At 40.3% G+C, this 24,225-nt stretch overlaps 2 protein-coding genes across 3 annotated transcripts in view; both read left to right on the top strand.

Annotated features, from left to right (window-relative positions):
• LOC132131826 (guanylyl cyclase-activating protein 1-like) overlaps positions 1–1,909 on the top strand; it is a 3,079-nt gene extending 1,170 nt beyond the window's left edge. The window contains exons 2-4 of the mRNA XM_059543951.1: positions 1,019–1,168; positions 1,468–1,558; positions 1,634–1,909. Of these exons, the coding sequence (XP_059399934.1) occupies positions 1,019–1,168; positions 1,468–1,558; positions 1,634–1,773 (381 nt within the window). The 3' untranslated portion in view covers positions 1,774–1,909. The remainder of the gene's footprint in view (positions 1–1,018; positions 1,169–1,467; positions 1,559–1,633) is intronic.
• Positions 1,910–12,373: 10,464 nt separating this feature from the next.
• The window catches only part of LOC132131924 (GTPase IMAP family member 8-like), a 38,998-nt gene continuing 27,146 nt past the window's right edge, over positions 12,374–24,225 (top strand). The window contains exons 1-3 of one of the 2 annotated variants that reach the window (XM_059544097.1): positions 12,374–13,373; positions 16,280–16,912; positions 19,898–20,970. In XM_059544097.1, the coding sequence (XP_059400080.1) occupies positions 12,701–13,373; positions 16,280–16,912; positions 19,898–20,970 (2,379 nt within the window). In that variant the 5' untranslated portion in view covers positions 12,374–12,700. Of the gene's footprint in view, positions 13,374–16,279; positions 16,913–19,897; positions 21,520–24,225 lie in introns of those variants that run through there. The other variant, XM_059544098.1, reaches the window with a different exon arrangement.

The following is a 24,225-nucleotide window of genomic DNA, read 5'->3' on the forward strand; positions in this document are numbered from 1 at the left end:
TTGATTTTAAATTGAAAATGAAGTCAGACTGTTTGTACAAAAACTAAATAAATACATAAAATATGCAGGCAATGTGTTGACTTTGAACCTGCTAACTGTTACATTACATTACAATGGAAAGTCACTGTAAATCATTTTAGCATGTGTCAAGAGTCATATTACTACAATATTTTATAATCAAAAAGTTTTCTCGTCTTGACAAAGCACTTACTGTTTGAAATATCTGAGTCTGAAAGTGCCATATTTGGTGATATTTTGTAATATAATTATTACTGTGATTTATAAATAAATTTATAAAGCTGTGACAGGTAAATGCACCCCTTTTATAGCACATAAACTAAATCTCAAAGGATTTTGATAATTTTTGTGATATCAACTTCAAATTTGGAACATAACTACACTAGACGTGTGACAGATTTTTTAGTGAAAATGTTTTATTCCAAAATATTTCAAAAAATACTTAATAATACTTAAAATAATTGTTTTGTACAGTATATTTTCTTTCTTTCAGTAAACTTAAAACAAAAGAAGATCGGTAATATATAGAGGAGCCAGTCAATGCAGACCCTTATAAACAAACAATAATGTTTTAAAATGAATATGGTATTTACAGAGGACATTCTGCGTGGCATTAGTTTATATTCCAAAAAATCTTTTCATGAAGAGCAAGAATCATTGGATGACACTAAAAGACTATATTTAAGTCCCCCAAAAACAATTGTCATTTTAAATCTTTACTAATCTTTACCACAGTCCTTCAAACCATTAGATTTTACAAATTTAATGGCAAGAACTTTTAAATAATCTCAGAATAATTCCTACATACATTTATCTGTTACACTGAATGACGATGTTGCATTATTTCACCCAGATTTTGACATTTTATTTTCACAAGAATTATTCGAAGCCTTAAACTTTAAAGACACTTTACTTGAATTCAAGTAAATGAAGAGGACACTAGAAACAGAGCATCACTGTTGCCAGTATTATAATTTGATATGTTTTATTATGTGGTCAGGACGGCTGCATTGATTTCATGGAGTATGTGGCTGCTCTGAGTTTGGTTCTGAAGGGTGGTGTTCAGCAGAAGCTGCGCTGGTACTTCAAGCTGTTCGACGTGGACGGCAGCGGCTGCATCGACCGCGAGGAGCTGCTGCTCATCTTCAAGGTATATCTGATGACTTCAGAGGCGTCTGAGTTTCTCTTAAGTGTCTCCTGCTGGAGTCACTGAATCCACACTAAACTGTGTAGGCTATAGCTCACCCAAAAATTAAAACTATTTAAACTATCAAAATATCTTCTTACAGGTTTGGTCAGAGATTATGACCTGAAGGAGGAGTTTTATTTTTGGGTGAACTGTCTCTTTAAATCAGTGGCTCCTTTGTTTTTCTTTAACGCCACCTGCTGGTGAGTCTGATTCCACAGAACTCACTTTTGTCTTTTGCTGTCGATGTTTTTCGGCTCCAGGCCATTGAAGCCATTAACGGAGTAGAGCAGGAGTTTTCCGCTGAGGAATTGACTGACATGGTGTTCAACAAAATTGATGTTAACGGAGACGGTAATCTGTCTATGTATGCTACTTAAATATTTAAATGAAGTGATGTGATTTACATATGTAAATGTGTGTGTTCAGGCGAGCTGTCTCTGGACGAGTTCATCGAGGGCATCCAGGCAGACGAGGTTCTGTCGGTGATGCTGACCCAGAGTCTGGATCTGACTCATATCGTCAGTAATATCTACACAGACACGGGCTCTGAGCAGCAGCTTAACTGACCCCAGACCAGCCTGAGATCAGGGTGCCAAACCAGAGGACGATCACCAGCGTAAATCAACTCTAAAGCTGCTGATTCAGCATTAAACCCTCAACGCATCAGATACTGACAGCATTAATAGTGTTCACCTGCATTTCCTTTAATCACAGCATAACTGAGACTAGAGCAAACGCTTTATTTAAGTGCACTTATGCATGTTTTATTAAAGACATTAAAACCAGAGGTTTGAACCAATCCTGTAAAAAGGAAGTATTTCTTCAACCCTGTCATGTATGTCAGACTAATAATGTGTCTTGCAAGAACTCGCTTTTAATATTTGTTTGGTAAATTTAATTTCAAACGAGGAACATAAATCACTCAGATTCCATTAAAATATCTGCTTTTGTTTCAAAGATGAACGCTGGTCTTAAAGAGTTTGGAGCAATGTGAGGGTGAATCCCAGCTAACAAATTTTCATGTTTCCCTGAACGTTATTTTGTTAAGTTTTGTTTTTGGTTAGCCAGGAAAGTTAACTGTGAAGGGTATCTGGCGATTTAAGATTAGATCAAGAACATGGTTGAAACACAAGGAGCCGAATCCCACAGAAAGGCTCTATCTGGGTTTCTAGCTCTAGTCAGTCTGAAGCAAGCCTAACCAACCAACTCTTTCAGAGAAAAACTTTTAACATTAACACAGAGCAACACACTGATCATAACCACTCAGGAAGCAGATGGTCAATCGTGGGGCAAGTAGTCTAGATTAATGGTCAGAGAGATGCACAGCATGACCATCACATGTAAATCCATGATAGTAATCACAATCACAAGCTCTTTGGATTGATCCCCCCCCCACCCGCCCAGAGGAGAGTACCAGATTGATATTCCTAAACAGACCTTAAAACCTCACAGAACATCTCCTTACATCCACAGATTAGCACAGAAACTGTCTTTCCATGTATATATGCACCTAAATGACGCTAAAAGGACTCCATATTATGTATGTAACCCACACATTTGACTATCACTAATCGCTGGCCTATTGTTTATGTATTTTGAATAACTATTGAATAGTTTATAGGATTATATACATGTTGGGTATGTATGAGTTTGAATCTTCTTGCTTTAAAGGTTTCTTTTAATCAGATCTTTGTCAAATTATATTATTATTTTGGCTTTAGAAATCAAGTCCAAATTATACTCTGCAAGAGCATGAAAATTTGGACCGTAAGATTACATATGATTTACTGTATGAATTGGGAGGAGAAATATAGCAACACCCCGAGCTAAGACAGAGTCTAATTTGTCAAAACACCAGTTAGGATGTGGCCAACAACCTGATGGCTGTTCATTGCACATATTGCTGTAAACTTTGGATTTCACATTTTCATTCTCTTAAACTCATTCTTTCCTCACTTTCTCTCTCACTGCAACCTGTGTGAATGTGTGAATGCATGTGTAAGATTAGTTTATATGTCTTAGATTTATCCAATAAAGCCTCATTTATATTTATATATAGTTTTGTGCTGACAAGTTAATGTCTTAAACACCCAAATTTCTCTGCTCTGTGGTCATTTCACACAAAAAAACATCTGTAGCGTTTTTATTGGAAAGATAGTTTTACAGAGTTCTAAAAATAACCTGATTGGGGAATGTTCTGTTTAAGCCGTTTTTAGGTTATTTTAAAAATAAACACCACGAAACATTCTGGGAACGTTATTTTATCTTTACATTAACCTGAATGTTCTGTCTTTGCTGGGGCAACTGTTGACAGAGTTTGGAAATGTAATTTTGTTCAAAATATTAATTTAAATAGAAGATTAAATGTTATGTGTATATTTTTACCCAGGTCCTGCAAGCATCTAAATCAAGTCCTGTTTATTGTCATACAATGAAAAGCTTTCTTGAATGCCTCTCCACAGAATACAGAACAATCACACCCCCTTCTGTGTTTGTGCTGTTTAATCCACTCGTACAGCGCCACCATCTGGCGGAATCACGCAGAGACACCATCCTCTTCCAGCAGCGCGTCTGCAGGTGTTCAGCGATGAGAAGGAGGAATCATAGAGATCCTAAGACCAACAATCTGCCTCATCTCTATTAATGGCCAGAGCTGCGACTGCATTTATATATATATATATATATATATTTATATAAAACATTTTAAGAATTTGCATCTGCTTATTTTATTCATCAGTAACAATTATAGAAGAAACCGCATCTTCAGTGTTTCATTTCTGGTGAAGGAAAATGAATGCATGCAGAAAGTTTAATTTAAATAAATATAAATCACTTATTTTTCCAGTCTCTGCAGGCGGGGCGCAGGTCAGCTCTCTATCAGTGCTTTGCTTTCGATTTCGATTTGTGTTGCTGTGAAAATGGCGTCAGGTAAGAAACAAATTGGATACAAGTATATGCACCCACGTTTCCTCGATGATTTATGTTGTATATTGTGTTGATGCTTTATGTGACTACGTTTCCCATGATGCACTTTGTACTTATGTTTCCGGTTATGTTCCGGTGTTGTTATGGAAGTGCTGTTGAGAGAATAAACAGAACAGTCACGTTAAGTCTGTGTGTGTGTCATACTGGTCTGCATACGCCGTTATACTCTTCTAAAAGACACAATAAATTGGCGACGAGGACGGTGTTAATCCGCGTGTGTGATGTAATGCGGAAATGAAGCGGCTCCATGGCGAGATCGCTGGAAATGAGAAAATACGAGCCTGCTGCTAATCAACGTGTTGACTGAAGAGGGGGAAGAAAGACAACGATTCAGATAAGTGACTGAATTAACTGAAACGACAGAGTACGGCAAAATGGCAGCAGTTTTTGGCAACATTGGTCACTTTGATGAAAGTAGTGAGCAGTGGAGCTCTTACACAGAAAGATTTGAGTACTTTGTGGCAGCGAATGCTATTACTGAGGAGAAAGTGGTACCCACTTTCTTAAGTGTGATGGGTCCAAAGACATATACACTACTGCGTAACCTCCTGCAGCCAGAAAAACCGGGAGAGAAAACATATGATCAAATAGTGGGCACTCTTAAAGCACATTTCTCTCCAAAGCCCTTAGTAATTGCAGAGCGATTTCGATTTCACCGACGAAATCAGCTGGAAGGAGAAACCGTGACAATGTTTGTAGCGGTGTTAAAAAAATTAGCTGAACACTGTGAATTTGGTGAAGTGCTAAATGACACACTTCGAGACAGATTAGTCTGCGGACTCCGCTCTGAGGGCATACAAAAAAGACTGTTAACGGAGGGCAACCTGACACTACAAAGAGCTATTGAGCTAAGTGTGTCTATGGAATTAGCTGCAAAGGAAGCACAGCAACTGAGCTCAAACAGTAAAGTGTATAAGATGGAGACCGAAAAACAAACTGAAAATAAAGGCCCATGTTTTCGCTGTGGTAAAACGGGACACTCACCTGTTTCATGCTGGTTTAAAGATGCGGAGTGCCGCAGCTGCAAGAAAAAAGGACACATTGAGCGGGCATGTAAAAATAAAACAGAAAGAAAAAAAACGCTACAGAAACCAGTATACAGAAGGAAGCAAAAGCAACATGTGTTTGCAGTTGAGCAGGAAAACGAGGTTACTGATACATCTGATGAGGAATTTCCTTTGCATGTGCTCACTGTCGCAGGTGGAACCAAGGCTTATAAGGTCACCGCGCTGCTGGAAGGACAGCCTGTGAAAATGGAGATTGACACTGGTGCTGCTGTGTCGCTCGTGTCGGATGCGGTATACAGTGAAATTCTGAGCCATCTACCACTCACACCACCTGATGTGATTCTTAAGACTTACACTGGGGAAGCGGTGACCATGAAAGGACTCACTCAGGTAACAGTTGAACTGAACGGACAAACAAAAAAACTGCCATTGTATGTGGTTTTGGGTGGTTACCCCTCGTTGATGGGACGTTCGTGGCTGGAGCAACTCAAGGTGGACTGGCCAGCTATACATATGATGACACATAAAACACTGGACCTTGAAGGTATTCTCCGAAAACACAGTGATGTTTTCAAACAGGAGTTGGGCAGCATGGAGAAAATCAAGGTGAAATTGACTGTAGAGCCGGGAAGCCAGCCAAAATTTTTAAAGGCCCGGCCCCTTCCATATGCGCTGAAACCCAAGGTAGAAGCAAGCTTAGCTGAGCTCAGGAAGGAGGGGGTGCTGGAACCAGTCAGTGTGAGTAAGTGGGCAACACCCATTGTTCCAGTTTTAAAGAAAGATGGAGGCATAAGGATCTGTGGGGATTTTAAAGTCACTGTAAATCCAGTGTTGTCAGCAGAACAATACCCCTTGCCTCACATTAATGATCTTTTTGCTGGGCTGACTGGAGGGCAAAAATTCAGCAAAATCGACCTCAACCAAGCATACCTGCAGATGCATGTTGAGGAACAGTCCAGAGAACTTCTCACCATTAACACCCACAAAGGCCTATTTCGGTATAAGCGGTTACCATTCGGAATTACTTCGGCTCCATCCGTTTTTCAGCGTGCGATGGATCAAATTCTGGCAGGGCTTCCAGGAGTGGTGTGTTACTTAGATGACATTCTAGTGACTGGCACTGATGACGAGTCGCACTTACAACATCTTGATGCTACCCTTGAGAGACTGAAAGAATACGGATTGAGAGTGCGCAAGGACAAATGTGAATTTTTCCAGTTGTCAGTCGAGTACTTAGGACATGTCATTGATGCCTCTGGGTTGCATACATCTCCATCCAAGGTTAAGGCCATTGTGGATGCTCCAGTGCCCGAAAATGTAAGCCAGCTGCGGTCTTTCCTCGGTTTGCTAAATTATTATGGTCGTTTCATCCCAAACATTGCTACGTTGCTGAAACCCCTGCACAAATTATTGTGTCATGAGAAAACTTGGAGGTGGACCTCTGAATGCCAGGAGGCATTCAAAAGAGCAAAAGAGACACTTTTAAGGTCAAATGTCCTCACTTATTTTGACCCTGCTCTTCCCATTCAGCTGGCCTGCGACGCTTCTCCATATGGTGTGGGAGCTGTCTTGTCCCACATCATGCCAAATGGTCAAGAGAGGCCAATCGCATTTGCTTCCAGGAGTCTGAGTAAAGCAGAAACAAACTATGCTCAGATCGAGCGAGAAGCGCTGAGTATTGTGTTTGGAGTTCGCAAGTTTTATCAGTACATTTTTGGAAGGAAGTTCACGTTGCTGACCGATCATCGCCCACTCACTGCAATTTTTGGCCCACACCATGGCATTCCCTCTCTTGCTGCCAGTAGGATGCAAAGATGGGCTTTGATGTTATCCGCTCACACCTATGACATCAAATATCGGAAGTCAGAATTGCACGGAAATGCGGACGGTCTGTCCAGATTGCCTCTCGCAGACAGGATAAAAGAGGCTCAAGTTGCAGAAATTTTCTACTTCAGCCAGGTGGAAAGGGCCCCAGTAACAGCTGTGCAAGTACGTAAGAGCACACGCAGTGACCCTGTCCTGTCCAAAGTCATGGATATCGTCATGACAGGAAAAGGGGAGAGCGATGACCTGGAGCTAAAACCATACATCTCTCGACGTCATGAACTTTCAGTACAGTCAGGCTGCTTGCTGTGGGGAAGGAGAGTGATCATTCCCCCGGTCCTGCGCAAGCAAGTGCTAAAACAGCTGCATGTGGGACACTGTGGAATGGTCCGAATGAAAGAAATTGCCAGGAGTTATTTCTGGTGGCCAGGAGTGGACAGCCAAATTGAGGAAAAGGCAAGAACATGTACGTCATGCCAGCGCATACGTAATGTACCACAACTGGCACCGCTGCACCCATGGGAATATCCAGAGAATCCATGGCATCGCATTCATATTGATTTTGCAGGTCCAGTCGAGGACAAAATGCTGCTGGTTGTCGTGGATGCACACAGTAAGTGGCCTGAGGTGGCTATCATGAAATCTACCTCAGCTGAAAAGACAATTGAGAAACTGGGAGAAATTTTCAGTAGATTTGGATCTCCAGTGCAGCTGGTCTCAGATAATGGCCCTCAATTTACATCTCAGGAGATGGCCACATTTCTACAAGCAAACGGGGTGCAGCATATCACGTCATCACCTTACCATCCTGCAACAAATGGGTTAGCAGAAAGGTTTGTCCAAACCATGAAACATGCGTTGAAAGCTTCACTCGGACAAGGGACAATTCATCAACGCCTTCATAGCTTCTTGTTGTGCTATCGCAGTACTCCGCACGCAACTACCAAAGTGTCACCAGCGTCTTTGTTGTTCAATAGAGAGCTCAGGACAAGTTTTGAGCTGCTTAAACCAGCAACACTCAAAGAAACTGTCTTACGACAGCAAAAGAATCAGGTACAGCGACGGAATCTGCGAGCCAAGGACAGAACCTTTTCGGTAGGCTCACCAGTGCTGGCCCGGAACTATGGTGGTGGTCCGAAATGGGTTCCGGCTACTGTGGAGGCCCAGACGGGTCCAGTCTCGTATAAAGTCAAAACGGCTGGAAATCTTTCTTGGAGGAGACACACGGATCAGTTGCTTAAGGGAGCCAACTCATTAAAGGATCTTTCCGAAGTTGCGGATGTCACTGATCAAATTAGTGACAGTACGCCAGCTCCTGAAGTACCCATTACTGAGTCTACCAAGACCTCAAATTGTCCATCTGTAAAGGAACAGGTATCACCTGTTGTACCGATAGAAAATGGAAACCAGACAGGCCGCCGATACCCAGTTAGGGAGCGGCACCCACCTCACCGTTTTTTGGATTATACTTAGTTAGGAGCTACCCTTATTGTGTCGGGGCAGAATAATCCCCAAAAGGGTCAGCTAGGGTTTGAGGTAGTCTACCCTCACTCCCAAGGAATTAGTTGTGTTCATACACTTAAGGAAATCATAAAAAAAAAAAAAAGCTGAATCTTCTGAGCAAAATAATACTTAATAATAAAAAAAAAAAAAAAAAAAAAAGAGAAAAGAAAAGTTCGTAAGAGAAGTTGAATTTCATAAATTCATGACTACTGATATTACAGTTAATTTGTAATCTCTGTGTTAGACCTCAAAGAGTAAGGGGGAAGGAGATGTTGTATATTGTGTTGATGCTTTATGTGACTACGTTTCCCATGATGCACTTTGTACTTATGTTTCCGGTTATGTTCCGGTGTTGTTATGGAAGTGCTGTTGAGAGAATAAACAGAACAGTCACGTTAAGTCTGTGTGTGTGTCATACTGGTCTGCATACGCCGTTATACTCTTCTAAAAGACACAATAATTTATGAAGTAGGCGATAGATTAAATATTAGCCATTAGTAGACAGCTATTTGCTTCGTTTAGTTCACTGAATGATATTACACTGTGCTCTTATATTTTGGTTTAATCGTGGCACTGAACACCAGGAAGTAACTACACTTCTGCAGGAAGTCCATTCCTTCTTTACTCTTATCTTTGTTGATTTGTGCCAAAAGCCTGTTTATTAATATTATATGTAGGCTGTGTAGATCATTGCTGTACTTATGAGTTAAAAGTGTAATTTTGACACACTGTAGAATAGATGATCTGAGGATAAGGAAAATAACAGTTTCAGCCATTAAATCAGTGTTGATCTGTGTGTGTGATCGACACACTGTACTTAATAAGTGCTCATTAGTAATAGCAAACATTGTGGAGTCACAGGTTTTCATTGCACATGCTTTTTAAAATAATTTACAATGGATAAACTATCTGTTCTCTCTTTCTCTCTCTGTGTGTGTGATTTTTCTTCTAGCAACAGCACGTAGACATAGTCCAGATCTTGTTCGTCCTGACAGTAAGTAAATAAAATAATTTGCAGAAATACTAAGATGTTTCAAACATTTATATGTTTTTAATATTGTGTATTAACATTTAAAATATAGTGCACCCAAGTAACGATTAGTCTCAACGTGTCAAGATTTCATTTTAAATTGATGATAAATAAAAATCTGTAAATGTGAATTACTCACATACAGGTGCATGTCAATAAAAAATATATTATATTATAATATTACTATTATATATAATATTTATATTTATATTTGATGCCTAATATTTTCTCACAAAGCATAAATTGGTCTTTCTATGCATGTGAAAATATAGCTGATTTTATCATTTAGAAAGGTCATTATTTTTCCTGCAAGGGTGTTATTATCAGTGTTGGGTATAGTTACTTTGGAAAGTAGTTAGTTAGGTTACAACGTTACCACCAATTAAAAGTAATCAGTTATGATACAGCGTTACCTATTCATAAAAGTAACGCGTTAGAGTACTCATGTGTTACCAAAAATTAAAAGCCGTTTGCAGCGGCTCACACATGACAGACACAGCCCCCGGCCCCTTTAAATGCACCTAGAAGTCGTGAGTCCCGACAATGAATAACGTCAGTCAGTCATCCGAATAAATGAACACTGCAGGATAACAATAACAGGAAAGACAGTCAGCAATAGGCTATTCCACATGGCGTTTTATTTATTTATTATCACAGAACATATTATTAATCAAAATTCGCACCTACCCAGCCCGGGTAGCCTAGGCTACTGTATATTATGAGCACCACAAGATAACTCCTGATTTTTCTTTAACTTTAAATAATGCAGTTATCAAAGTACAAGTATGCTTACTTGTAAACACAACCCTAAACAGGCTTGCAGATTTAAATCCATTTAGAAATGATGAACAACCAGCCAGCCAGCGATCTAACAGAAATTAACAGCTGCCTGTCAAACAAAAATGATAACAAACTGAATTAAATCCTTCACTGCCACGCAGGCAAATGACAAATCGCTTAATAGCCGAGCTAATTATTATTAAAGTGTCACTCACAGTCACAAGCCTAAATTCGCTTTAACACAGTCCATAAACCAAACGCTGTCCTCTCTGCCATTATTGCCGGGAGTTCAGAAACCCCCCCACACACACACACAGGGTCAGGCGCAGGGCACAGACGTATCACAGCCATTGACTTTACGATCACAGAGCTTCGGCTCCGCTGATACATCGCAGGTGGCACAGTAGACCTATACTGTCTGACAAAAAGCAGGCTGCAGTCGGGATTTTCCTTTCCTTAAAATAACGGATTACTTTTTTAAAAAAATAACGAAGTTACTGATTACTTACGCACGAAACTAACGCGTTAAGTTACACATTTCAGGAAAAAAGTAATTAGAGTACTCTAACTAGAGTACTCAGTGTTGTGTTACTCACAACACTGGTTATTATATTTGTGGGTCTTTTTTATCAAATAGCTTAAAAAAACACTGATCTAGATCTCTTACGACAAGATATTTAAACAAGTAACTTTATCAATTAAACACATACAGATGCATCTCAATAAAAGTTCATTTATTTCAGTAATTCGACTCAAATTGTGAAACTCGTGTATTAAATAAATTCAGTGCACACAGACCGAAGTAGTTTAAGTCTTTGGTTCTTGTAATTGTGATGAATTTGGCTCACATTTAACCAAAACCCTCGCTTTCAGCAAATTAGAAAACTTCATTAGACCAGTAAAAGTATGTTCATTTACTGTACATGTACTCAATTCTTGGTAGCGTCTCTTTTTGCTTTAATTACTGCCTCAGTTCGGCGTGGCATGGAGGTGATCAGTTTGTACTTTTAGCGGATCCCTGCTGATCACACGGCTCTATGCAGCGGACATTTTTTCATGTTTTTAGTGAACAAAATGTATAAGTCCAAGTAATGATTATCCCTATAGTATATCAGTATAATTGATGATGACAACTCTTCAGGATTAAACAAATCTACATCTTACATAGATGTTTCTGAAGCTTCTGAAAGGGTTACTTGATCTTGTAACATTATACTACCAGTGTCTTGTGTTAAATCTGGCAATTCTGTAGAATTATTAATATGAAATTATTAAGTGATGATTGTGCTTTTTTATTATATTTTGTATATGTTATGTGTCTTTTTCAGTGTGTGATCTGAGGATTGTGCTGATAGGAAAGAATGGATCAGAAAACAGCCGAGTGGGAAACACTTTACTGGGAACAGAAGCGTTTCACAGTGAAGCTGTGTCTTATTCACAGCAGCACAGTGTGAGAATCAGTGGAGCTGTGGAGGAGAGAAAGATCACAGTTATAAACACTCATCACCTGTTCCAGCCGAATCTCCAACACCATCAGATAACAGAGAGAGTGAGAGAGTGTGTGTCTCTGTCTGCTCCAGGACCTCATGTGTTCATACTCGTACTGCAGTATAAGGACTTCAGAGAGAACGACAGACACAGAGTGAAATATCTGCTGAACCTCTTCAGTGAGCAGGCCATGAAACACACTATAGTGCTGACTACTGATGAAGAGAGCACAAATAATTCTATTCATGATCTAATAAAGGAGTGTGGAGGACATCTACAGTTTGATACAGTAAACACAAGATGGCGCTCTGAGTTGTACAGAAGAGATACTCAAGAAAGAACATGTAGAATTTCTCCAATGTAAGCCTCTACTTTAAAAAAACAAAGCAAAACTAAGCAAAAATTATTATAGCTTCAAGCTTTTTTTTAAATCAACACTTGAATGTAGGTAGGTTTATTTAAAAAAGCAAAATATTTGATCAAAAAGCAGTGAAAATCACATTTTTATTAAAAACTACATCTGGATCATATTCAGTAGGATGATCAAAGCATAGATGCAGTCGATCACTTCCATCCACACAGTCCTTTCCACTTCTGGATCACTCTGTAACATTAGGCAGTTTTCATTTATATGCTGTTTATTTTTGATGATCGCACTGTTTTTCATATGCATCTGCTTATATATGAAATCGCTCGTTTCTGCATCTTCCTCGCATGTGTTTTTGATCCGGAGATTGTGGTCTCATTCAGAAGATGCCTAATAGCACTTCCAAGTGTTAGCTGTAAAATCTTGTCTTTGGTGTAGAAAGAGTTTAGGAAGTTTACATTTGGTATCAAAGCTGAACTGACTCTACTGTCTCTAATCTTGTTTCAGTGATGACTGGCAAAACAAAGCTGAACATCGTGCTGTGTGGAAATAATTCAACACTCAAGAACTCTGTGTCTAAAATACTTAGAGGGAAAATAAATAAACCAATGAAGGTTATTTTCCATCAGAAAGAGATGAGCAAAGTGTGTGTGAAGAAAGAGGCGAAGATCAATGGACGTCAGTTCAGTGTAATAGAGCTTCCAGTTCTCACTCGTCTCTCAGAGGAGGAAGTGATGCGGGAGACTCACCGCTGTGTGTCTCTCTGTGATCCTGGAGTTCATCATTTCATCCTCGTTACTCCTGTCACTCCACTTACTGATGAAGACAGAGCAGAAATGGAGAAGACTAAAAATATATTTTACTCACAAGAGCATTTCATGGTGCTTTTCTTTACTGAAGACACTGTTGACAAAAGTGTGAGAGATTTTGTAGCGTCCACAGAATCTCAGAGGATCGTGAGTCTCTATGGGAGCTGGTGTGATGTGATGGGGTTAAAGGACCAGAGAAACCCAGAACAGATCTTAAAGATTATAGATGCTATAGACCGCATAAAGACTGAACCCTATTCTCTTCGGATGTATATGAGATCTCCAGAGAGGAGAGTCAGACATGAACTAGAGGAGAAACTGAGAGTGAGAGACAATGAAATCGAAGAGTTACAGAAGAAGATCAGGACACTGGGTAAGTGCATTCAATTTTTTTTTTCTTCGTGAGAAATAAAGTTACAGGTTATTTACAGTACAATACATCTTATATTAGGTGAACCACACATTAATAAATACCCTTAAGCTATCTATTTAAAGGAAAAAGTAGTTAAATCTCTTGCACCTATTGACTGGTTAGTCTGTTATCTCTAGCAGGGGCGTCACTAGGCCCTTTGCCCCCCTAAACTTCTGCCCAGCCCCCCTAAAAAAATATTTGATGAATACATTTTTGATCGCTTCAGTCCCCTTTAAAAAAACTCATTTGAAACGGCGGCAAGCTGCGTCAAGTTTCGGCTCCTCCCCTTATCTGAGTCTGCTTGGATTTAGCGCATTGTTCAATCTGCAGGGGAACATCAGAGAGCACAAGGTGTGTGTCGTGAGTGCATTTATTGATAGATTGCTAATGCTATGATATTACATCTGCATCGGTGCAGTTCTTTGTCATAAATGCATTGCAGTTTACTTAATGTAATGTTACTGGAGCATTGGGAGCACACGGGACGGCTCGGTTTCTCATCCAATAGCAATACGTTTCGCTGCGTTCACCTTCAGCCCTTGTGTGATAGTTGTTTTTTATTCCTACAAAAATGAAGTGATTAACAAACCCAAGAAAACATACTTTAGATTCAGAAAACGATCATGATTTATTTTCATTTACTTTTTAAAATTACAGACATATTATTGTGTATTTTGACGTTACATTATGCAGCCATGCACAGAAATGATTAAAGACACACATCATTGTCTGAAAGCACTAGATGAACCAGAGAGAGAATGTGGAGTTATTTTGTTTTGTATTATTAAATATAGTTTATATTAAGTAATAATCAATCAGGAGGAGTGTCATGATACATAAATTAGAGTAAGCGTAGAGTAAAGGGATTTTTGATTTTCTTGATCTATACTAGATTTGTACTTGATTTATAAATGTGGCAAATTGATAATTCATGTTGTTATTTTTAATAAATAGAAATAAATATAGAACAGATTAATCATATTGCCAATAGACAATTACATTAATACATGGTTTGTCTATATTCTTAATGAATATTAGCGGGTTAGTTAAAATACTTAAAATGCCATCAATTTTCATGGGGTGACTTTATGAATATCCAACCGTATTGTTGATTATAAAGACTAAAAAGCTAAAAAGGAAAGTCAAAGTCAGTTTCCAAAGTCAAAGGACAAAATTCCTATCTGAGGTTTGTATGTGAGCATAGAAATGCAAACAGTAAAATGTTGTGTTTGTACTGGAAACATGTGTGCGTGTGTTTGTACAGTGAATGAATCAGGAGGTCTTCATTGTAAAAAAAAAAAAAATCGACATTCCCTATTTTCTAGTGGTCACATCCAATAATTATTCTTTTATTACAGTGTTGTATATGGCTCAGTCAGTACTCCTACTCCCATATATGAAATATAGGGAATACAATGGAATAGTGGATTGCAGTAAGGTTAGTAGCATACCACCCTACCCTAATAGTCAAATAATATTTTTTTAATCATACTCTTATTGGGGGCTGAGCCCCCCTAAAATCAAAATCCTAGAATCGCCCCTGGTCTCTAGACAGCATCAGACCAGACTAAAGACTGGAATACACTACATGACTTTTGCTCAGATTTACAGTATTGACAAGTTGATTTGAGATGACAAATTTCACACAAAATGTCGTAGTTTATGATGGTCACAGACAAAGGTCAGACCGAGCGTTGTGAAATGGGACGCTACTGTGACAGCTGCCGTTAATGAGTGGCAGTTACATGTGTGCTGCAGCATTTTTTTGTAAGTGATATTAAACAGTCTGAAAACTAAACAGGGTTTACAACCTGTCTAAATATGCCCATTTATGAACATAATAACATGTATAAATCACATCTCAGGAAGATTTTGGATCTTGTATTGTTTGATATTCGAATAAACTGAAACCCAGTACTTACCTTTGAAAGTGTAATCTGGCATTTTCTGTTGCATGATCTTGATTGCTGTTTGCTCCATTAGCGCATGTATTTGGATTAAAACTAAATTGTAAATATATAACAAACAAAAATTATAGGGGCATTCACTATAAACTACATTTATTTTAAACGTTAAGCATACAAAATTACAGGAAAAGTGAAACTAGCAGACTGAAAATGCACTAGGCTGGAAGTGTCTTCTGCACCAATGCAAACCAGTGCGTGCTGCGCATGTTTAGCTTGGTCTAAAATTATGGTTTTATTCGTACGTGAGGGTCTGCGAACAGTGAGCGTGGTGCAAATAACTTAACCAAAATAGTACGGGTGTACTTGTGTAATGTATATGAAGCCAACTAACAAAATTCTTCTTCTTCTTCTTCTACTTTTTTTTTGTCTCTGTAACCAACATTTGTAAAAAAGACAAATGCTGTGAAAATACAGGTATCGGTATCAGCGATTACCAAAAATGAAAGCATCGGTATCGGACTCGTTCTGAAAAAAGTGGTATTGGTGCATGTATATATCACTAAAACCATTGCATGGCACTAAGATTATAATTTCAGTGTGCAAAACAATAGAAATTGTGTTACTATGCAAATAAATACAGTAGAATGCATACATTTGGGCACAAGATAATCTGAGTAAAAAATAATCCGAATCACAAAAGTTAAAAAGTTTCTGTCATATTTTGAGCAAGATAATTTTTTTATTTCTATAGTTTAGTTTTTCAAATAACAAAAATAGGAAAAGGACCCAAAGCAAGTTTGGGCGCCCTGCATGGTCAGTACTCGGAAACAGCAAGCTCTGACAGCATGCAAATGCTTTTTGTAGTCAGATTGAAGTAATTCTGACATATGAATGCAGCATTAATTTAACTTTTTTTAATTTCAAATCACATTGTTAAACTAGTTTATTCCTTTAACACAGATCCAGAGGGTGTGAAGCTGAATCTGCTTGTGTGTGGGGGTAACAGAGAATTAAAATCCTTCATATCAAACCTGATCCTGAAGCAGAGCGAGAGAAGATCAGAGCTGATCTCAGAGTGTAAGAGGAGAGACGTGGAGCTTGATGGACGTCTGATCAGTCTGGTGGAGCTTCCAGCTCTGTTCAACACTCAGCTCTCAGAGGAGGAAGTGATGCGTCAGACTCACCGCTGTGTGTCTCTCTGTCATCCTGGAGTACATGTGTTCATCCTCATCATTCCTGATGCTCCACTTAATAATGAAGACAGAGCAGAAATAGAGGAGATCCAGAGGATATTCAGCTCAAGAGTCAACAAACACATCATGATCCTCATAAAGCAGAATTCAGAGCATCAGACAGAAGAACTCAATGAAGAAACACAGTCTGTCATTGAGAGATTTGGAGGACGACAACATTTCATCGGCCTCAACACACAAGTGTCTGAGTTGATGAAGAAACTGGAACAGATGGTTGAGGAAAATAGTGGTGTTCGTTTCTCCACAGAGACATTGATGGAGGCACAGATGGAGAAACTGCAGAAATTAGAAGAAATGAAGGAGAGAGTCCATTCTTTAGAGACGTGGTTTCAGTCACAAGGTAATGATCAGAAAACATGCAACAAATTAATCACTTTTCATGATGGCTGAAGTCTACAAAGATTTCTGAGACAAAACAATAATGTAACACTGTAAGGAATAGTCCACTGAAGGCGAGTGTAGATGAACCCAAGTGCAGTTTATTTACAGAAGTGAAATCCAAACATCCAAACAGAGACTTGCCTTGAACAGACTTGACAGAAGCTTGACGTGGCATGAACAGACTAGACTCACAGACAGCAGGTTACAACATTAATACATGACAAGAGACAATGGCAAAGACATGGCAACTTAAACAATGAGGGTCACATGACAAGAACAAACCAATGGGAAACAAGACACATAACCTAAGCAACCAATGAGCTAACAGAACTGATAAATCACAAGACAAGACAAGACAAGACAATTACCAATGAGAACATGACACATACACAAGACAGAGATACATGAGGGCAAGGGAAGCATGACATAAACAGCATGAAATGAACTACAAAATAAAAGACATGAAAACAAAACCCAAAACAGACCTTACATATTCCCCCCTGTAAGGGTGGGTCCTGGCACCCAAACAAACAAAACCCCAAAAATTCAAGAGGGTGGTGGAGCGGAGGCGGAAAAGAGGGAGGGATGGAGGGCCAGGCCTGTGAAAACGAACAGGACCTGGAGCTAGGAGCAGTGGTGGATCCGGATCCAGAGCGGTATGGAGCCATGGCAGAGCAGGCCGAATGGGAGCCATGGCAGAGCAGAACCATGGACCACGGGCCTCCGTGCCCATGACAGGACAGGCAGTGAGTTCATGAGCGGCCTCCGTGCCCGTGACAGGACAGATCGTGAGTTCATGAGCGGCCTCCGTGCACGTAACAGGACAGACCGTGAGTTCATGAGCGGCCTCCGTGCCCGTGACAGGACAGGCAGTGAGTTCATGAGCGGCCTCCGTGCCCGTGACAGGACAGATCGTGAGTTCATGAGCGGCCTCCGTGCCCGTGACAGGACAGGCAGTGAGTTCATGAGCGGCCTCCGTGCCCGTGACAGGACAGGCAGTGAGTTCATGAGCGGCCTCCGTGCCCGTGACAGGACAGGCAGTAAGTTCATGAGCGGCCTCCGTGCCCGTGACAGGACAGATCGTGAGTTCATGAGCGGCCTCCGTGCCCGTGACAGGACAGGCAGTGAGTTCATGAGCGGCCTCCGTGCCTATGACAGGACAGGCAGTGAGTTTATGAGCGGCCTCCGTGCCCATGACAGGACAGGCAGTGAGTTCATGAGCGGCCTCCGTGCCCGTGACAGGACAGGCAGTGAGTTCATGAGCGGCCTCCGTGCCCGTGACAGGACAGGCAGTGAGTTCATGAGCGGCCTCCGTGCCCGTGACAGGACAGGCAGTAAGTTCATGAGCGGCCTCCGTGCCTATGACAGGACAGGCAGTGAGTTCATGAGCGGCCTCCGTGCCCGTGACAGGACAGGCAGTGAGTTCATGAGCGGCCTCCGTGCCCGTGACAGGACAGGCAGTGAGTTCATGAGCGGCCTCCGTGCCTATGACAGGACAGGCAGTGAGTTCATGAGCGGCCTCCGTGCCCGTGACAGGACAGGCAGTGAGTTCATGAGCGGCCTCCGTGCCCGTGACAGGACAGGCAGTGAGTTCAAGAGCGGCCTCCGTGCCCGTGACAGGACAGGCAGTGAGTTCATGAGCGAGACAGCTGAGACGTGTCGAGACTTTGGAAGTTCAGCTGAGACATGACAAGACTCTGGAATGGCGGCTGTGATGTGATGAGACTCTAGCACGGTGGCCATGTTCCAAAGAGACTCTTGCGTAGTGGCCATCTTGCGATGAAGTTCTTAAATGGCTGACATATTACGAAGAATCTCTTGTGAGACCGGCATGATGTCAGCATGCTCTGGCTTGGCAGATGTGACGTGGACAGGCCTTGGGGTAACAGGCATGGCGTGGGCAACTCCTGACATTAACAGTGGGGATGTGAGAATGCTCTGGCGCAGAGGGTACAGCGCAATTGCGGGGCTCCTCATCCGCAACTCCCACAGTAAGAGGTGAACCAGCCAGAAAAAGAGCATGGTCAATATATTCTTCTAGGGTGGCAGAGCATGTGTTGTCTGGCATCAGATCAGATAAACAGTCTTTGAGTCCCTTAAGAGTAACATCATTAAAGTCCATCATATGGCATACCTCGCAAAAATCCGCCACTTAATCCTCTATAGGCCTGTCACCCTGACAAAGGTAGAGGAAGCATGAAACTGATGGGTTCATGGTAAGATTGTGTATTCTGTAAAGAATAGTCCACTGAAAGTGAGCGTAGATGAATCCAAGTGCAGTTTATTTACAAAAGTGAAATCCAAACATCCAAACAGAGACTAGACTTGACTTGACTTGACTCACAGACAGCAGGTTACAACATTAATACACGACAAGAGACAATGGCAATGACATGGCTACTTAAACAATGAGGGTCACATGACAAGAACAAACCAATGGGAAACAAGACACATAACTAAAGCAACCAATGAGCTAACAGAACTGATAAAGACAAGACATTAACCAATGAGAACATGACACATACACAAGACAGAGATACATGAGGGCAAGGGAAGCATGACATAAACAGCATGAAATGAACTACAAAATAAAAGACATGAAAACAAAACCCAAAACAGACCTTACAAACACTTTATTTTGATAGTCCACTTTAGACGTTCTACTAACAGTAAATAACTTTGCATCTAGTGTAGTTGACGTTTAGTAACAAAGTTAATTATAGTTAGATGAATGTCTAAAATGGACTATCGAAATAAAGTGTAAACAACAATAACATTATATTCTGAGTTCAGAAGAAATAATATATCTCATGATACTGCAGAATAAATCACACACAATATTCTGATGAACTGGATAATTGACAGCCTTCACTTGAAATTAAATTTTATGTTTTTAATTTTATGTTTCTTTATGGTTTCTATATTGTTTTAAATCTATCTTTAGATTCAAGAGAAAGAGAAGGTGATCTGAGGATTGTGCTGCTGGGAAAAACTGGAGTTGGGAAAAGTTCAACTGGAAACACAATTTTAGGAAGAAACACATTTATTTCAGACATTTCTCAAACATCTGTTACTAAAGAGTGTCAGAAAGTGACAGCTGAAATCAACGACAGACACATCACTGTGATCGACACTCCAGGACTGTTTGATACTGATCTGACTAATGATGAGATCCAGAGAGAAATCAGTAACTGCATCTCCATGATCCTGCCTGGACCACATGTGTTTCTCTTACTGATTCCACTCGGACGATTCACTCAAGAAGAAGCAAAATCAGTGAAGATCATCCAAGAGATGTTTGGTGAAAACTCATTAATGTACACCATGGTGCTCTGCACCAGAGGAGACTTTCTGCAGAACAAAACCATTGATCAGTTTTTGGGAAAACCTGGATCTGCTTTAAATGAACTGATTGAAGCGTGTGGAAACAGATTCCATGTGTTCAATAATAAAGAGACCAGAGACCAAACACAGGTGACTGATCTACTGCAGAAGATAGACAACATGGTGAAAGAAAACGGAGAGAGTTACTACTCATGTAAGATGTTTAGAGAGATGGAGAGAGAAAAACAAGAAAAACAGATGAAGATCCTGATGGAGAAAGTGGAGCAAGTGAACAGAGAAAAAGAAGAACTGATGATGAAACATGAAGAAGAGATAAAGAGGATGCGGACAAATATGATGACGAAGATTGAGGAAGAAATACAGACTCATGAGAAAGAGAGAAAGAGTCGAGAAGAAGAATTTAGAGAGAGAGAAGAACGATATAAAAGAGACATCAAAGAAAGAGATGAACAAGAGAGAAAGATAAGAGAGGAACTGAAGAAAGAGCGTGAGGAGATGAAGAAAGAACGAGAGGAGATGAAGAGAGAACGAGAGGAATGGAAGAAACAGAAACAAGAAGCAAGACAAAGAGAGCAAGAGGAGGAGAATTGGAGAAAGAGAGAACAGGCAATGTGGGATGAATATAATCAGAATCTCAAACAAGAGATAGAGAAAATGAACATGAAGATGGAGGTAGAAAGAGAGAATCATGATAAAGAAAGAAAAAGAAGAGGAATTTAAGTGGAGAACAATATAAAATAGACATTAAAGAATAAAGAAGACAATGAGCCCAGATTTTATATAACATTTTTTTAATTGTACAAAAAACTTATGGTTCCAGAATAAATGTCTCATTTTGTAACAAAATGTAAGCATGTAAATTGTTATTTAAAGTATGTTTTAAGATGAATTTTAAGCTAATTGCTATAAATTTTAGTAAACTGTGTTGTAGATGCACTAGATAAGAAAAGCCAAAACAATGTTCCACAAAACACATTCAGTGTTGCTTTTAAACTGTTTAATTGAAAAAAAAAAAAAAAAAAAAGATGTTTTCCTCAGTTTTTCAGATTGGCTTGCAGTTAACGTAAAGTTAATTTGCGATAAAGAGGCAGTGGAACATACAAAAGTTATTATGCTTCTCTGTTCAACTACAGTTTATTCCGGCTAATTGACGTAACTTGCTTGTTGATGTTTTCATCATGTCAATCTTCAGAAAATGAGACCACAAATTTGAAAAAAAAAAAATTTAATTGAAAATACGGTTTCAAAACTCCACTTCAGCATCTGTGTTTACTATCTCATGTTTTCCTCAGTATCTCACATTAGTTCGCCATTAATGTTAAGTTACCAATGACTCCAAATTGCGGTAAAGAGGCAGTGGAACATACAAAAGTTAATGCTACTTGGTTTAACTAAAGTTTCTTTTTAGCAAATATAGGTGACCTTAAAAGGATAGTGGACCCGAATATGAAAATTTGCTAGTAATTAACTTGGCCATTTGCACTGTGCTCATTCAAGAATGGTTTTTACAAGAGCTGCTGGACAAGGGGCACACTCCAACCATGCTCAAAGTCTATGTGGCAGCTATCACATCAAATCATTCCCTCGAAGCTGGCCAGTCAGTCGGCAGAAATGACCTACTTGTAATTTTCTGAGGGGAGCTTGGAGATTGAACCTGCCTGGTCCTCACACTGTGCTGACTTGTATGTTCTCCTCAGTGCATTATGGGGCCCATGTCGCTTAAGACCACCCTTCTTTTGGCTTTAACATCAGTCAAGCAAGTAGGTTGAGGCACTTTCAGTCATTGCTTCCTGACTTGAGTTTGGGCCTTACGACTATAGAGTCATCCTTAAGTCCACTCCGTTCAGAGCTTAAATTATCACTATTCTAGTGCTTCCCATTGCAGATGGCAAGGAGGGTCCCAATCTACTCTGCCCAGTGAGACTTGCTGGATAGTGGATGCTATATTATTAATTCCTCATTGTCCTTAGGATATGTCCCCAAAACCTTCAAACTGGCTGTTATTAAGCCTCTCATCAAAAAACCACAAATTGACACCAACAATTTGAAAAACTAATGGAATGCATAGTCGATATAAAAAACTGGATGACGATTAATTTCTTACTGCTAAATTCTGAAAAAACAGAGGTGTTAATTATAGTACTTAAAAACTCTGCATTTAATAACCGAGAACACTGTCTAAGACTTGATGGCTGCTCTGTCAATTCTTCGTCATCAGTTAGGAACCTAGGTGTGCTATTTGATCACAATTTTTCCTTAGAAAGTCACGTTTCTAGCATTTGTAAAACTGCATTTTTCCATCTCAAAATTCACTAGTTCACGCTTACATATAATTAGCTGAGGTATGGTATGCGTATTTGGCGTGCTGTCCGGGGAAGGGCTCCGAGCTCGGGAATGGCCCGAAGCTAGAGTTCCCCGTCTATTTATAGAGTGAACTCAAGTGAGGAGATGGGGTGGAGGAGGGATGCTGATAAACCATCAATGGATAGAGGTAAGTCAGCGATATTTATACTATGGGATTGATTACTTGATTATGGTCCACCTGTGTTGATTGGGCTAAGTATCTGACGCGCTCCTCCCGAATCTTGTTAATAAAAACATAATTTCACTAGTTCACGCTTACATATAATTAGCTGAGGTATGGTATGCGTGTTTGGCCTGCTGTCCGGGGAAGGGCTCCGAGCTCGGGAATGGCCCGAAGCTAGAGTACCCCACAAAAAGCGGATGTACAAGAGGACAGCCTGATTTGGTTTTCTGAGAAGTTGTCACATTGGCAGGCTGGGAGGGCCTGAAGGGAGCACACGCATCAGACGGGTGAGCCTCGCCGGACGGGGAGAGTGGAAAGGAAAACCCGAATGGGAGGACTCTCGCGGCATCCGATGGGGTATTAGACTCAGAGCATCGAACGGGTAAGCCTCGCCAGGCGGGGTTAAAAAATGTGAGGGTAGCTGAGGGTAGCTGAGAGTTTTTTTTTGCAGGATTTGGCGAGAGGTCGAGACTCATAACGTCGGACGGTTAAAGGCCATGTTGCAGGTTAACCACCACTTTCGATTAATGGGTACATAAATCACTCAAGATATGTAAATCATCTTTAAAATGTCTCAAAAATAGTCTTAAAGACCTATTTTTTAAGTTTTTGGTATTAACGTTTTTTTATGCAACTCGGCGATGACGTCACGTTGGGGAGAAGTCGAGGAAAGGTAGCCTCAGTCTAGTATGATGCTGCATTCCAGGCAACCCGTAACCCGTTTTTTTCCAACCTTAAACCCGTGAAAGTGCACAGGAACGGCAATCAAACTCGTGACTTCCCACCCGTGAACTTGTGTCTCATACTAGATCGATGTACTCCGAGTTCCGAGGTCACACAGCACGCGAAACAACAATGACAGCCCCTATGGATAATACTGCCTACGGATGCAGTTTATGCAAGTGGCATACATTGAAAAAACGATTTTAGGTCAATGTACCGTTGCAATAAAAAAAGAAATTATCTAGTTACAATTCCTTGCACTCAGAAAGTTTGGCGTAACTTGCCTGGAACGGTACAAAGTCGTTAGTCGTGGTATGAAATAGTGATTACGAGCTCAAAAACCTGCCTGGAACGCAGCATCAGAACTAACGTTATAGCGACTGACTGGGATGAGGAAGAGGTGGCAAGAGCCAACATGTATGATGACCTGCAGCTGTGTAATTTCGAACCTGCCAGACGTGAGAGGGCAAATGAGGAATTGCCAAGAACTGATGTCCGTCAAAGCTTATTAAATGCATGGTCCGAAGAGAATGAGTGGAGAGTTGGTGAAGTGTCCTGGTGAGTTGCTATCATTTAGCATCGCAGCAATGAGCACTGGAGCTAGTCTACGAGCAGCAGTGCACAATAACGACACACACACACACACATATATATATATATTATTATTATTATTTATT

Source organism: Carassius carassius, chromosome 48 (genome assembly GCF_963082965.1).
Source record: "Carassius carassius chromosome 48, fCarCar2.1, whole genome shotgun sequence".
NCBI classification, from domain to species: domain Eukaryota; kingdom Metazoa; phylum Chordata; class Actinopteri; order Cypriniformes; family Cyprinidae; genus Carassius; species Carassius carassius.